We start from the raw sequence: 17,095 nt of genomic DNA, 5'->3' as shown, positions 1-17,095 counted from the left end.
GCAGGTCCAGGTCCTGGCTTAGGCAGGAGTTGATTCAGATTGAGAATGAGAATCAGGTTTATTATTACTGTATGTGTTGTTAAATTTATTAACATAGTAGAAGTTCAATGCAATACATAATATAGTAGAAGAAAAATAATAAAAATTAAAAAATAAGTAAATCAATTACAGTATATATATAATGAATAAAAATCGTGAAAAAGTGAGGTGGTGTTCAAGGGTTCAATGTCCATTTAGGAATCGGATAGCAGAGGGGAAGAAGCTGTTCCTGAATCGCTGAGTGTGCGTCTTCAGGTTTCTGTACCTCCTACCTGATGGTAACAATGAGAAAAGGGCTGGGGGTCCATAGCCTGTCAGAATGCTCTCCACAGTACACCTCTAGAAGTTTTTGAGTGTTTTTGTTGATATACCAAATCTTTTCAAACTCCTAATGAAGTATAGTCACTGCCTTACCTTCTTTATAACTGCATCAATATGTTGAGACTAGGATAGGTCCTCGGAGATCTTGACACCCAGGAACTTGAAACTGCTCACTCTCTCCACTTCTGATCCCTCTATGAGGATTGGTATGTGTTCCTTCGGCTTACCTTTTAAGTCCACAATCAGCTCTTTATTCTTACTGACATTGAGTGCAAGGTTGTTGCTATGACACCACTCCACTAGTTGACATATGTCATTCCTGTACGCCCTACTGTCTCCATCTGAGATTCTACCAACAATGGTTGTATCATCAGCAAATTTATAGATTGTAGCGGTGTGCTACACGCAGCGCTAAAATAATGACACGGAGTTGGTAAACTGCAAAGATAATTTTATTCGAACTTCACAGCCTTGCTTTAAAGCCTCCCTCATCCCACCCTCCCCGGGCGCGGATGCTCTAAGGGACACGTACTCACAAACCCCCGCAGGCTTTTTGCCTTTGTTGCGGACCTGGCCTTTGTGCCTGCGCACTGGCTGTTTGTGAGCCGGTTTGAGTGCGCTAGGAAGTGGGTCGCCACAAGATGGTATTTGAGCTATGCCTAGCCACACAGTCATGGGTATGGAGAGAGTAGAGCAGTGGGTTAAGCACACATCCCTGAGGTGTACCGCTGTTGATCATCAGCGAGGAGGAGATGTTATCACCAATCTGCATAGATTGTGGTCTTCCGGTTAGGAAGTTGAGGATCCAATTGCAGGGGAGGTACAGAGGTCCAGGTTCTGTAACTTTTCAGTCAAGATTGTGGGATTCTGGCCATGACCAACCTCTTAAAGCACTTAATCACAGTAGATGTGAGTGCAACTGGGCAATAGTGATTGAGGCAGCTCACCCTGCTCTTCCTGGACACTGGTATGATTGTCACCCTCTTGAAGCAGGTGGGAACCTCTTACTACAGCTTTGAGAGTTTGAAGCTCTCTCATATTAGAGAATGAAGATCTCTCTCAGTTAACTCATGTTAATCAATTGAATAGTTACATCTTTATACATTTTTCTTGCAGGTTGCTGTTTTAAAAGGCTGTTTAACATATTTATCTTTTGTTAAATCAATGGATAGGAAGGAAGAATTCTCACTTACTCAAGGCTCCTGTAACATTAGGTCATGGAAAAACATTTCCACGCCAATGAATTACATTTAAAATGTACTCACTTAGACAAATGCAGCAACCAGTGTGCGCACAGCAGTCAGAACAGTGGCCATGTAATCAGTAACTCAGTCAATGGTCGAAGGATAAATATTGGTTAGTGAGTTAATATACTTCAAAATAAAAAAGATAGGAAGCACTCAGCAGGTCAGGTAGCCTTTGCAGAAAGAGAAACAGTGTTAACTTTTCAGCTCTGAAACCCGTTTTCAGAATTGGGAAAGACAGCTCAAAGCAATTTTAAGTTGCAGGATAAATGGGTAGGACAAAGGGAATGTACATAATAAGGTGAGGCCAGGTTATATAGGTTCATGGGAGCAGTTAGAGGTGATTATACATCCTTAACTGTGTTATGTGCTACTAACAGCAGGGCCTTGATACACCTGGCAGGTTACACCGTACTGTTAGAGAGAGAATAAATGAGCCAAAGTAACAGAGGCAGAACTGGCTCGTTCTAATACAGACAGAAAGTGACTTAACTAAAGTTCGAGAATTCAGTAGAGTCCAGAAGACCACAATGTTCCAAATGAAAGGATTGATCTAGTTGCTTTTCTTTGACTGGGAGTGCAGGATTAAAAAAAATATATTCACTAGTCAGGCCAAATGGTTTTAATTCCATTACTTGCTTGAAAGATGGAACCTCTAAAGGTGCTACATCACAGTATCAATGAAGAGTATATGATCTAGTGTCTAGGGCAACGTCATCTTGTTTTGATATGTGTTATCGCTGAATCAGTTCCAACACTCAACAGAGTACATCATGGTAAGTATTCCTCCATAAATACTGATAAAATATAATTTCTATGTTATTTTATTTCAGGAAAAGTTCATTTACTGTATATTACAGCAATGTCTACTGTTGCAAGTTGGTTTAAATGAAGGGACTAATTTATCTTTAATAAAGAGCTTCGTTGCATTTCAGATTACGTGAAATTACCCGAATCTAAAACAATTACTTTTTGTACTGCAAGCAGACAATTGTTAGTCAGCTATGAGCTGGATGCTGATGGAAACACTTCAGAGCTCTCGATGATGTCATCATGGAAACTTGGACCAACAGTTGGACCATCACACTGTGCTGAGAATAAACATGGCCCAAAGGTACAGCTAAAAGCGTATTCACTTCTCTCCAGCTTTGCTTTTGGTTTCAGGCATTCTAATTATAGAACTATTTACTAGAGGCTGGGGTAGCAGATTGGTGTTAATTTCACCAAATTAATTAACTAATTTGCAAATACTCTTAATTACTCTAAATTGTCGTGCCATTCTTATTAAGTTATATAATCCACTTAACAGTCTCTTGAATAATAATCAAGGCTAATGCTGGGATTGAGCATACTCAATTGTGCAAATTCTAACCAGTTAACACACAAAGCTACAGTTGTCTGTACATACAAAGTTTTGCACAGTTAATTTACTTGCAGTTCACTGGCACACTCCAACTCAGACATACCAGAATGTTTGCAATTTTGGAAGGTATTCCCAGCTATCAGCAAGGCTAGCAAATACTGGCAGCTTGTCCACAGTGGAGATAATAGCTACTGCCTCACTAACCTCCTTCAAAATATCTCCCCAGCCTGCAGTTGCAAGATCTCATAGAGCCTTGTAGTTTGGCAGTATCCAGGATGACAACAGAAGCCATTAAATGCTATACTGTGAATGACTTCACTGTAGTTCTGTCTGTATGCTCCTTACTGATTCTTCCACCCCTTTCTGGTGTTTCTTTAGATGTTTTTGCAGAAGTTGCTTGTCAGGAGAGGAGTAGTCACAGAAATGACACCTAAATCTCTCGCCCGTGTGATGTCTGCGTACATGGAGATCCAGGCTCTTCTTCTGAATGCTGCATAACAGAGGGGAAAAAAAATCAAAGACAAGTAAATGTGATTTTTAAGTATCATTGTGTCTATCACGTTATGCAGAGTCATTTTATACAGAAAGCAGTTCTGCTCTGCCTGCTTTTTGTTGATGGCATAAGACACATTTCAAAAGCACCATGGCAGCATGAGAAGAGTTGCCCACTTAGTGTGCTTCTGCCTGTCAATCCTTAACCAGTTCTGATTGTGGGACTCTCTGCCTACTGAGATTGCCTGATGTTAGTAAGGAATCAGTGGACTAATATTGTATGAACAGTGCTGCTGTGCTGAATAAAAAGACAACCGCCTGTGACATCAAAGGTTTCAAAGGTACTTTTAATGTCTAAGAAGTTTATACAATATACATCCTGAAATGCTTTTTCTTCGCAACCATCTATGAAAACAGAGGAGTGCCCCCAAAGAATTAACAGCAATTAAATGTTAGAACTCCAAATTCCCCCCAGCTCCCTAGCTACAGATAAAAAGATTAGGCTATATATATGAACTCCTTTCCTTTAGTTTGTTAAAACTAGCTACAATCTTAAATTTCTACACATTTCATTAATGACAGACTAGTAGAGTGCAACAAGTCTTACTGCTTACCTCAACAGACACTCTGACTGTAAAACTGGTACTTCATTAATGCAGAACATCTAAGCTGTTGGATAGCTTCTGGTAGTCAAAAAGCTAAGAAATCTGACTAAAAACAACACTAAAAATACCTTTACTGAGGAAACTGTGTTAAATTATCAACACAAACAGTGAAGGGGTGAATGATGGTGTGGCAAGTTCGGGGGATGAACCGAGATGGTGTGTTGTAAAATCCTAGGCAGAGAAGTTCCAATGCTCGTTCAACTGGCATGGGAGCAAGGTTGGATTGCTCTGGGCAACGAAAGAAATCAGGGCCCATGTAAAGAAGTTCACTGCCTGTACAACTTGCCTGGGTGCGAGGTTGGATCGCTCTGGGTGCTGAGCTGACTTGAAGAGCCTGAGAGCGGCTTTGGACTGAGGGACAGAACCTGGGCCAGGAGTAAGTCGCTGGGTGGCATGATCTAGGCCCGAACCCTTTCGCAGCAGTAGTACCTGGGTCCTAGTGCGATGTATGATTCACTGTTTAGACAATTTAAATGCTGACCCAGGTGAGAGTATATTTCTCTTGTTCTCCACGATGGTCATCTCTGTGGTGCTGAAGCTATGAAGACTGCTCCGGCTGCTGTGCTTCATGCCAACTAGTAAGATGAACTGATAAGTGAGCCTTTGGGCCTACTCTGTGCCATTCTGGGGTTCGAATCGGAGGACTCAGTTTTGGTTTGGAATGCTGTTGTTTACTTCAATTGTTTGCATGATATGTATTTCTTTCTTCTTGTGTGCATCAAGTGTTGGTCTTTGATTTTTATTCTTTTTTTTCTTAAATTGGGTTCTTTCAGGTTTCTTGCTTTGTGGCTACCTGTACGTAAACAAATCTCAAGGTCGTATAATTTATACATTCTTTGATAATAAATGCATCTTGAATCTATTCTCAGTAGCTAAAATTCCCTTGTGTTACCTGGAGCTGTTTTGACCTTTAAGTAACGATTTTGCACATTTGGAGAGGAGGAACATGTAAAACCTAAGCCTCAACCACCAGGTTCAAGAACAAAGAACATCTACTTCCCTTCAATTGTTTGGTTTTGAACTACCTGGCAAAACTTAAATCATCACTACAGTTTAGCAACACTATGACCACCATAATCACCGGCACTAAAATGCATTGTTTTTTGTTTTAATTGTGCAAACTTGTGCATAATTTATGTTTAATATGTATTTGTCTTGTGAATTCTGCTTCTGCTCTGTGCCTGTCAGTCTGCTGCAAACAGGTTTTTCAATGCACCTGTACGTACATGTACTTGTGCAGATTATTATAATTTCACTTGATTCAATAAAGAAATTTAGCAAACTGATGTCAATTTCAAGCCTTAAATTTATTAAACACTCATTGAAATTCACAATACTCATCTATTCTTATATTTATCAATTCTAATAATTTTCAGCAACTATCCCATAATTGTACTTTTTTGATGCAACTTAATTTTGTTCAAGTAATCTTCTGCATAATTTGTGCTGGAAAGACCAATGTACCAGCTTCCTGCATAACTGTGTAGGAAATCATACCAGTGCCCAAGAGCAGGGTGAGCTGCCTCAACAACTATTTCCTAGTTGCACTCACATCTACTGTGATAAAATGCTCTAAGAGGTTAGCAATGGCCAGAACTGCCTAAGCAAGGATCTAAACCCACTGTAATTTGCCTGTCATCACAATAGGTCTACAAGGTGAAAGAATAGGACCTATCAAGTGTGACAGTGGGAAAGTGTGTATGGAACTGGAGGAAACAGCAGAGGTACTTAATGAATACTTCAGTATTCGCTATGGAAAAGGATTTTGGTGATTGTTGTGATGACTTGGAGCAGTCTGAAAAGTCTGTAGATATTAAGAAAGAGGATGTACTGGAGCTTTTGGAAAGCATCAAGTTGGATAAGTCGCCAGGACCGGATGAGATGAACCCCAAGCTACTGTGGGAGGTGAGGGAGGAGATTGCTGAGCCTCTGGTGATGATCTTTGCATCATCAATGGGGATGGGAGAGGTTCCGGAGGATTGGAGGGTTGCGGATGTTGTTCCTTTATTCAAGAAAAGGGAGTAGAGATAGCCCAGGAAGTTATAGACCAGTGAGTCTTACCTCAGTGGTTGGTAAATTGATGGAGAAGATCCTGAGAGGCAGGATTTACAAACATTTGGAAAGGTATAATTAGGAATAGTCAGCATGGCTTTGTCAAGGGCAGGTCATGCCTTACGAGCCTGATTGAATTTTTTGAGGATGTGACTAAACACACTGATGAAGGAAGAGCAGTAGATGTAGTGTATATGGATTTAAGCAAGGCGATTGATAAGGTACCCCATGCAAGGCTTATTTAGAAAGTAAGGAGACGGGATCCAAGGGGACATTGCTTTGTGGATCCAGAACTGGCTTGCCCACAGAAGGCAAAGAGTGGTTGTAGACAGGTCATATTCTGCATGGAGGTCGGTCACCAGTGGAGTGCCTCAGGGATCTGTTCTGGGACCCTTACTCTTTGTGATTTTTATAAATGACCTGGATGAGGAAGTGGGGAGATGGGTTAGTAAATTTGCTGATGACACAAAGGTCGGAGGTGTTGTGGATAGTGTGGAGGGATGTCAGAGGTTACAGCGGGACATTAATAGGATGTAAAACTGGGCTGAGAAGTGGCAGATGGAGTTCAACCCAGATAAGTGTGAAGTGGTTCACTTTGGTAGGTCAAGGATGATGGCAGAATATAGTATTAACGGTAAGACTCTTGGCAGTGTGGTGGATCAGAGGGATTTTGGGGTCTGAGTACATAGGACGCTCAAAGCAGCTGCGCAGGTTGACTCTGTGGTTAAGAAGGTGTACGGTGTATTGACCTTCATCAATTGTGAAATTGAATTTAGGAGCTGAGAGGTAATGTTGCAGCTATATAGGACCCTGGACAGACCTCACTTGGGAGTACTGTGCTCAATTCTGGTCGCCTCACTACAGGAAAGATGTGGAATCCATAGAAGGGGTGCAGAGGAGATTTACAAGGATGTTGCCTGGATTGGGGAGCAATGCCTTATGAGAATAGGTTGAGTGAACTCAGCCTTTTCTCCTTGGAATGACAGAGGATGAGAGGTGACCTGATAGAGGTGTATAAGATGATGAGAGGCATTGATCGTGTGGATAGTCAGAGGCTTTTTCCCAGGGCTGAAATGGTTGCCACAAGAGGACACAGGTTTAAGGTGCTGGAGAGTAGCTACAAAGAAGATGTCAGGGGTAAGTTTTTTACTCAGAGAGTGCGTGGAATGGGCTGCTGGCAACAGTGGTGGAGGCGGATACGATAGGGTCTTTTAAGTGACTTTTGGATAGGTACATGGAGCTTAGAAAAATAGAGGCCTATGGGTAAGCCTCGTAATTTCTAAGGTAGGGACATGTTTGGCACAACTTTGTGGGCCGAAGGGCCTGTATTATGCTGTAGGTTTTCTATGTTCTATGTCTACAGCAGATGCTTTCCATTTAGCCTTGGATCACCTGGACACAGCAATACCTATGTCAGGCTGCTGTTTATTGATTACAGCTCAGTGTTCAACACAATTATATCCTCAGTTCTAATCAATAAGCTCCAAAACCTAGGCCTCTGTCCCTCCCTCTGCAACTGGATCCTTGACCCCCTCATCGGGGGAACACAGTCAGTGCTGATTGGAAATAACATCTTCTCCTTGCTGACACTCCTCAAGGATGCATGCTTAGCCCACACCTCTTCTCTCTCTGCACCCACTACTGTGCAGCAAAGCACAGCTCAAGCACCGTCCACAAATGTGCCAATGACACAACTATTGCTGGCAGAATTTCAGATGGTGGCGAGGAGGTGTACAGGACTGAGGTAGATCAACTGGTTGAGTGGTGTCACAACAACCTTGAACTCAACACCAGTAAGACCAAGGAACTGATTGTGGACTTCAGCAAAGGTAAGTTGAGGGAACATACAACAGTCCTCATCAACAGTGTTAAGGGTGAGCAGTTTCAATTTCCTGAGTGTTAACATCTCTGAAGATCTACCCTAGCCAACAAATTGATGCAACTACAAAAAAAACGTACAACAGGAGCTATATTTCATCAGGAATTTGAGGAGACTTGATATGCTCTTGCAAATTTCTACAGGTATACCATGGAGAATATTCTAACTGTTTGCACCTCTGTCTGGTATGGACAAACCACTACACAGGATCAGAAAAAGCTGCAGAAAGTTGTAAACTCAGTCAGCTACCATCATGGACACTTGCCTCCTTAGCATCTAGAGCCCCTTCAAAAGTCGATGGCACAAGAAAGTGGCAATCATCATTCAGGACATGCCCTCTTCTCACTGCTACCATCATGGGAGGTGGTACAGGAACCTGAAGGCACAGATTCAATATCTTAAGAACAGCTTCTGCCGCCCCCCCCCCCCCACCCCGGCCACCGCCAGCAGGTATCTGAATGGACAATGAATCTAAGAACTCTACTTGACAGTTCCAGTGACCTGTGTGCAGTCCTGACCCCAGGGCCTATCTGTGTAAAGTTTGGGTTTCCTCTGCGTGTTCTGGTTTCCTTTTGCATCCCAAAGCAATGCAGATTACAGAGTGGTATGCGGGGAGAGGGGGGTTGTGAGATTCAGAAAGGCAGCTTATAGAAATGCAAGTCCGCAAGATACATTGTTGAGGCAGCTCTACATCTCGTGTGGCTCTTTTTCAAAATGTTGAAGTTATGTGACACAACATTTTAGGAAAGCCAGAGAAAAAATATAATTACAGGGAAACATACTGGCCATTTCAGTACAGAATCTTTTGGATGTTGCCTTTCAACCTCTGGCTCAGCAACTGTAGAAATGCATGGACTGAGAAAGATAAGCCAGCTCAGGAAGATGATTATTTGCAATATGATTACATTAACTTACCAACTATATGAACACAACTGGCATTTATAAGGCTTTTCAGTGGAATGTGTACGGGAATGCCGTCTCAGAGAACTGGCGTCAATGGAGGCATACTGGCAGATGGTACACTTGAAGGGTTTCTCACCTTTAGAGATGAAAGAACAATATGTCGTGTAACCATCTCACTCAGACATTGAATGTACAATTGCTTCCATTCTTCTCTCTGCAGCACTAATCTGCTGGCTGAGCTTATCTGTAAGTGTACAGACCTACTTCCCATCTTTACTTCAAACTGGAGAAATAAATATATAAAACCAGAATATCTGACTGTGACGTGCCAAAATTGGGCACAAAATATCTACGTAGTAACTCAGGCACTGACCTCTGGGGTCTAAAACAGAAGCGTAATGTTCACAGAAATTCAGTTTACTTAAAATAGGACTTATATAGACAGTGCAAATAGGCTAATCTTAAAAGTGACCAGCAAGGGCTGTTTATGAAGTATCATTCTACTCGTGTAAGGAATTAAATTTCAAAATTAAGACTCTTATAAATTTAATTTTCTCAATTTCCAAAGAAAATAATATTGGCCAGCTTTATATAATTTGGAAATACGGCCCTGATGCAGAACTTTGACCTGAAATGTGGACAATTCCTTTCCTCCCACAGATGCTGTTCAACCCACTGAGTTCTTCCAGCTGATTATTTGTTGTCTGATTTGGAAAACTCCACCCATTCCTTCTCGAGTACCTCCTTCCCAATGCACACCTAATGCCTCACTGGAGACACAAGAGACAGCAGATGCAGGAAATCTGGAGCAACGTACAAGGGAGTCAGGTCAGGGAGGGAGACGAACAGTTCAGATTTCGGGTTGAGACCCTTCATCAGGGCACATTATCCTCACCTGTATGAATTCTCATGTGCTGGATCAAAGATGCTTTTAGTCTGGTTTTATAATCACAGTGCTGACAATGAAATGGTTTGATGCCAGTGTGTGTTCCCATGTGTCTCTGGAGAGCCAGCTTAGAGGAACATTTTCTGTGTTCAAGGAAACAAACTTGTCACCTTCATAAAACATTTCATGTTTCCTTTATGTTTCAAGGCCAAAAGTTATTACTTAATAATCACTTTCTTATTTAACCCTTACTCTGTAGCGATTACAACAATTTACAATTACTTAGTCTCTTTACTAACACATCACAAGAAAATTAAATACTAAAGATATTGTTGATGCAAAAACCATTATAACAGATATTATAGAACACTGTCAATGTAATCTTTCCACAGTCACATTTCCAATCAATATTTTATCTTAAGAGAGTCAATTTTCTAGATCAAAGATATTTGATTCAAAACTCTTAGGAATGTACATAGTGTTTCATCTATTCTTGGCCAGAATAGGAATTCTTTATCTATTACAGCTCCAAGTGATGGAATTAAATTATTAACAAGACCTAAATATATTTACATTGCACCTTTAATGGCAAAAAAAAACATTCAAAGCATCTTGCAAATGTACCTAATAAAGTTTGACCAAGCAGGAGCAGAACAGATGATTAAACAGGATGGCCTAAAGTGGCAAGGCCCTATGCTTTGGAATCCCCTCTTTCAATCTCTCTGCCTTGAGCCACCCTGCCCCAGCATCCCCCACCAAGCCTGAATAAACCTGCCTGGTATGTCTTTGGACTGTGGGAGGAAACCAGAGTGCCTAGGACAACCCATGCATTCCACAGGACTCCTTACAGAATGGCGCTGGAATTGAACTCTAAGCTCCAGAGCATCCCGAGCAGTAATAACGTCACGCTACACTACCGTGGCACCAATGATACTAATGATTTTTAAATGAGATAATGGTTTCTGCCTTTCTTCCCCTTCACAGAGTTCGAGACTGTGATTCCCACCAGGGTGAAAATATTTCTCTTCAATTCCCCTCCAATGCTTAGACTATTTTACTTTAAATCTATCCCAATCCATCCACCCTAATTAATCTTTAAGAGATGAATTCAGAAGTGATCCTTGCACTATCTTGTTATGTCTTTGCACTGTAATGCTGCAACAACATAATAAATGTCATATGTCAGTCACAACAAATCTGATTCTTTGAGACGAGCCCACTAGTTTTAGCCTTTTAGACCCCCAGGAAGTCTCAGCACTCTGAGTGAAACCCTCAGTACAACTGCCATCAACTTCTCTCAAAATCTTGGTTCTTTCAATGAGATTCTCTTTCATTGTTCTAAATGTATTTACCAATCTTACTTAATCTCCACTGGAACAGCAGCCCACTCATTCCAGAAATCAGTCTACTGAATTAATTATTCCCAGACAAAAGCATACCAAACACTACTTTATCTTGGTAAGACATCACCACCGTATTCTGGCCTCCTTGTACTTGCAATCCCAATTGCTGTACACGTTTTCTGGGGTTGATGAAGCAACGCATTCAGATCCTCCCTCCATTAATTAGTTTTAAACATTTATATTTCCATTGATTTTTTGCCACTGACTTTCCACAAAACATTAACTGTAAACTCAGTTCGTGAACCACTTGTCAAAAACAACAGGGCAGATCTGATTGTCAGACACATGCTCTTACCAATCTGCTGCTATCTACTAACTTGTTCTAGGGGTCAATCTTCTGACTGCAGGCTGGGTTGCAAGGAACCATTGGGGTCCTGTGCTGCAATAAATCAGAATCATACCACACACTAAAAGGACATTCAGACCATCCATTTAGATAATCCTACACTAACCCTCCTCACTTATTCCCATATCCTTCTCCAGCGTCTACCACTCACCTACCCAACACAGAAAATTTACAGCAGCCTATTAACCTACTGACCCACGTTGTTGGGATGCAGGAAGAAACTCTGCATGGTGAACATGCTAACCATGTAGACAACACCACAAGTCACAATTGAACCCAGATCACAGAAGGTGTAGACAGCACTTCTACGATATCACTTTGAGACTGACGAGTTCTACCTTGGGAATGGCTTCGACAACTGGTACGGATTCATCCTCAAGTCATCAGCCAAAATGCTTAGCTTAAACATTGCAAAATAAAGTTGAGATATTCATTCTTCTCTCACAAGCTGAACCATAATAGTTCATAGTGAAGGTCAACAGTAGCTTATAGAACAGCTGAGTTTCTGTTTAAAATATGCTAAATAAAATCTATTGATTTCTAATGGATAACAGAATACTAGACTTCCTGAATGTGTTGAATAACTTGAAATTTGAGGGTAAAAGGAACACATTTCATACTGGTGAGATTGTATAGCTAACCTAGCAGATTTAAGCCATTGGTACTTATTGCCTAAGACTCTTCCTTGCCAGTACACATTACCCAACTACTTTCAGCTGCACTGAAAGCTCATGCATATTAATTCAACAAATTACAGACTTTTGGAAACTATTGCTTGAGAGAAACCACTCTAGATTAAATTTCCTCGAGAAGTAAAAAAGCAAAACTGAACCTAAAGACAAAGTGGAAACATGTCACTTCTGTTAGATTTTGAGAATTAACTACTTCCTTGTAGTTTTTTTTAAGAGCCATCAGGCATATGTCAGTTTTGCATCTAGTCTTATGAAGGAGAGCTAAAACAATAACCTGCATTTTGTTTCTGGATTGTACTTACAAGCTGCTTTGATCTATTTAAATTAAATCTTTGTAGTGTCACATGAAATCTTTACAGTCTCAGATATTAGATATTTAGGAGCTAAAAAGCCGAATCAAATTGGATCTAGATTAATATACCTAATGGAATAGATACTGTACATATATAGAAAAGGGGCCACAACTCATTCCAACTGTTGATGTTTCTTATAACATAAACTAAAAGGATTCATGATTTCCAAACAAAACTTCAATGAGACTCAACTCTCTGACACATCACTGATCTGCACGACCTCTTTTTTAAAAAAACTGCTAGCCCCATATTGAATTCAATTATACATAAATTATACTCAGTATTATTAAGGATCCCGCTCACCCATCCAGCATCCTCTTTGACTTTCCACCATCAGGCAGGAGAGTCCAGTGTATAAAAACAAGAACAGTTTCTTCCCTCAGGCCATTAGGGTTCTGAGCTCCCTAATGGTATTCAAAGTGTCACTGGTTAATCTTTTCTATACCTGATAATATTTAATTTATGCACTTTAGTTTGTTTATTTATGTGTAATCCATCTGTAGGTTTCATTCTTACTTTCATAAGTTATTATGTGCTATGTATTTTACACCCTGCTTTACAGCCTGGTCGAAGAAAAGTTGTCTTGTTTGACAGTATACATGTATATTGTTAAATGACAATAAACTTGACTTGAAATATCATTATCAGAGTCCACTGTAACACACCAACAAACACTGTTTTATTCCTCCATGATTTTGGTTTTATAAAGTTACATATGGCGTAAGTGCCATATGCCTTGTTATCTGAAGTACACTCAGCTTAAATTTTCTTCAATGACCATACATTAGCTCAGAAGCTTGTTGAACAGTCCCAACAATCCTGGAAAATTAATTCAAACCAATACTGCCTGGACACTACTAACAGAAACAAGGGCTGTAAGATTCCACTAATCATGAATGCAAAAGATTCTCTAGATGCTAGAAATCCAGAGCAACGTACAAAATGATGGAGGAACTCAGCAGGTCAGGCAGCATCTACGAAGGGGAATAAACAGCTGACTTGTCAGGTTGAGACCCTTCATCAAGACTCAGAACTATAGATGCGCCCCCACATTTTAATAGTATCGTCCATCTTAGTACTTCAGTAGCTTTTAATTTTACTGCAATCTAAAGCCTTGGGTGAGTGCATCTGCATAAAGCTGAGTAGGAGAAAGGGGCTTGAAATAAAATACCAGTCCTTTGCTGCCCTCTTTTGGAATGCACACACACGTGAGGCAGCTGCATGTCAGGTATTGTTTTCTCAAGGTTAACACATTGGCAGTGACTACTGCTGTAGGTTTTCACAAATAAAACAATGAGGTGTTTTATATTTAAGAAAAAACTGTGACAACTCACTTATTAAACTCCAAAAAACTGAAAACAAGGTGCGGTAGAAGTACTTCATGTAATTACGTCAGACCCGCCTCTTAAAGTGAACCCCAACTCATTGTTGGTGGTTGAGAATTACGTGTGTTTCACCAGTTACATGACCCTACACAACCCCCAGAATTCACTAAAACCGGCACTGTGAGCCTGGCCAGCTCGGGTCCTGTGTTCCGTGGGTGGAAGAACAGCAGGTGCCTCTGGCTTGTCCAGAGATGTGTTGACACGCATGGTCATGTTGTGTTGGCAGGGACATCTAGCGGAATCTCCAAAAATTGGGCCAGTTTAAGGTGATCTACCAAAACACATTCAGGTTTACCCCTCTTAGCTGTGATAAAAGTCTTTTCTCTCCATTCCAAAATGCGGAACGTGCCAATGTAAAGGGGCCTAAGGGGATGCTGGTGTACACCACGGCAGATGAAAACAAATGAGGAACGTAGGTCAACAGGAAGCGAAGAGTGCTGTACACAATGATGGAAGGCAGGAATAGGTACAAAGGAACTGAAGTTACTGAGGAGAGGCTGACCAGGTAATCAGGAATAAAATCAGCCGGCACTCATAAAAGCTACCTGCAAACCAACTCAGCCACAGTAAAAGCACTTTATGTAATCATGTCAGACACCCCACTCAGTGTCGATAGTTGTGAATTCTGTATGTTTCCACCCATTATATTACCCTGCACTGTTACATTATTTAAAGAAAAAAGCTCAGAGTATAATTAGAAACATAGAAAACCAACACCACAATACCTTTGGCCCACAAAACTGTGCCGAACATGTCCTTACCTTAGAACTACCCAGGCTTACCCATAACCCTCTATTTTTCTAAGCTTTATGTACCTATCCAAGAGTCTCTTAAAAGACCCTATTGTTTCCGCCTCCACCACCGTCACCGGCACCCCATTCCATGCATTCACCACTCTCTGAGTAAAAAACTTACCCCTGACATCTCCTCTGTACCTGCCTGAAAGCACCTTAAACCTGTGCCTTCTTCTGCTAGCCATTTCAGCCCTGGGAAAAAGCCTCCCATTATCCACACGATCAATGCATCCACAATCATTATCTTGCACACCTCTATCAGGACACCTCTCATCCTCCGTCGCTCCAAGGAAAAAAAAGACGGAGTTCACTCAACCTATTCTCATAAGGCATGCTCCCCAATCCAGGCAACATCTTTGTAAATCTCCTCTGCACCCTTTCGATGTTTTCCACATCCTTCCTGTAGTGAGGCGACCAGAATTGAGCACAGTACTCCAAGTGGGGTCTGACCAGGATCCTATATAGCTGCAACATTACCTCGCGGCTCCTAAATTCAATCTCATGGTTGATGAAGGCCAATACACCGTATGCCTTCTTAACCACAGAGTCAACCTGCGTAGCAGCTTTGAGTGTCCTATGGACTCAGACCCCAAGATCCCTCTGATCCTCCACACCGCCAAGAGTTTTACCATTAATGCTATATTCTGCCATCATATTTGACCTACCAAAATGAGCAAACTCACACTTGAACTCCATCTGCCACTTCTCAGCCCAGTTTTGCATCTTATCAATGTCCCGCTGTAACCTCTGGCTGGATAATCTCAAGGATTGGACCAAGCTGGACAAGACTAGAGATGTTGTGGACAAGTGTTGGGACAGAGCGGCGTTGAAGGAAATCGTCCACCAGCTGGAAATTCCAGATGCGACCTAACGATGATGAACCTCCGACAGCCCTCCACACTATCCACAGCACACCCAACCTTTGTGTCATCAACAAATTTACTAACCCATCCCTCCATTTCCTTATCCAGGTCATTTATAAAAATCACAAAGAGTAGGGGTTCCAGAACAGATTCCTGAGGCACACCACAGGTCACCGACCTCCATGCAGAATATGACCCATCTACAACCACACTTTGCCTTCTGTGGGCAAGCCAGTTCTGGATCCACAAAGCAATGTCCCCTTGGATCCTATGCCTCCTTACTGTCTCAATAAGCCTTGCATGGGGTACCTTATCAAATGCCTTGCTGAAATCCATATACACTACATCTATGGCTCTACCTTCATCAATGTGTTTAGTCACATCCTCAAAAAATTCAATCATGCTCGTAAGGCACAACTTGCCTTTGACAAAGCCATGCTGACTATTCCTAATCGTATTATGCCTCTCCAAATGTTCATAAATCCTGCCTCTCAGGATCTTCTCCATCAACTTGGTCAAGATCCAAGATGGCGGCGCAACGCAGCTTGCAGTGGCCACTCCAGAACTGATTATCTGTTATTTGTGAAGTGGGGTGCCGTGCACAATCATAATCAATTGAAAACGGACGTGGAAGCATGGAGAAACATCTGGAAATTCCAAGAAGACCTTCTTCGTTGCTGCTGCTGCTGGGAGGTCCGGGACTCTGCTGGGAAGAACAGGCCCCCAGTCCTCGGGGTTGCGTTGCTGATGGCCGTTGGCGGGGCCGTCTTAATACGCTCGGCAGAGGATGGTGCTCGGAGAAGCTGTGCCGGAGGGGGTGGTTGTCGTCGGCTTGGAGGTTCAACGGACTCGGAGTCCTTTCGACGGACTCGGGTCACTTTCGGTGTGTGCTGCGTCTGCGAGGCTGAGTTGGGCGGCGCCTTGGAAGTCCATAGCGGGGGTACTCCCTTCTGCCACCAGTGTGGGATGGCGAGTCTGTCGGGACCCTGGGGACTTGTGAAAACTGTGGTGATTTCTTTTGAACTTACAGTCCTTTAACATCTTGGACTATTTTTACTGTGCCCATAGTCTGTTTTTTTTTTATCAATTATGCTATTGTTTGCACTGTTGTAACTATATGTTGTAATTATGTGGTTTTGTGCAGGTCTTGTAGCTTTAGTTTTTGGTCTTGTTTTTGTCTGGTGGATTTGGAACTCCTTTCCGGGGAACGCGCTAGACGGTAGCGCGATATTAATACGCAGCAGCCTCTCCAGACTCTGGATTGGGGATTGCCAAACATTACATGGATTTTCTGATGTAGTCTGTTTTATCATATGCTTTTGTGATATCATTCTGGAGGAACGTTGTCTCATTTTTTAACTGCATTGCATTTGTGGTTTCTAAATGACAATAAACTGAATCTGAATCTGAACTTA

At 41.7% G+C, this 17,095-nt stretch overlaps 1 protein-coding gene across 1 annotated transcript in view; it reads right to left on the bottom strand.

Annotated features, from left to right (window-relative positions):
* Window positions 1-830: 830 nt before the first annotated feature.
* Window positions 831-17,095, bottom strand: part of LOC140742213 (uncharacterized) — a 48,406-nt gene continuing 32,141 nt past the window's right edge. The window contains exons 5-7 of the mRNA XM_073073040.1: window positions 9,854-9,987; window positions 8,971-9,094; window positions 831-3,457 (exon numbers count right to left, since the gene is read on the bottom strand). Coding sequence (XP_072929141.1) covers window positions 3,283-3,457; window positions 8,971-9,094; window positions 9,854-9,987 — 433 coding nt within the window. The 3' untranslated portion in view covers window positions 831-3,282. The remainder of the gene's footprint in view (window positions 3,458-8,970; window positions 9,095-9,853; window positions 9,988-17,095) is intronic.

Source organism: Hemitrygon akajei, chromosome 20, assembly GCF_048418815.1.
Source record: "Hemitrygon akajei chromosome 20, sHemAka1.3, whole genome shotgun sequence".
Taxonomy (NCBI): domain Eukaryota; kingdom Metazoa; phylum Chordata; class Chondrichthyes; order Myliobatiformes; family Dasyatidae; genus Hemitrygon; species Hemitrygon akajei.
The sequence above is the reverse complement of the archived record's forward strand: the minus strand, read 5'-3'. Positions and strand labels throughout refer to the sequence as shown.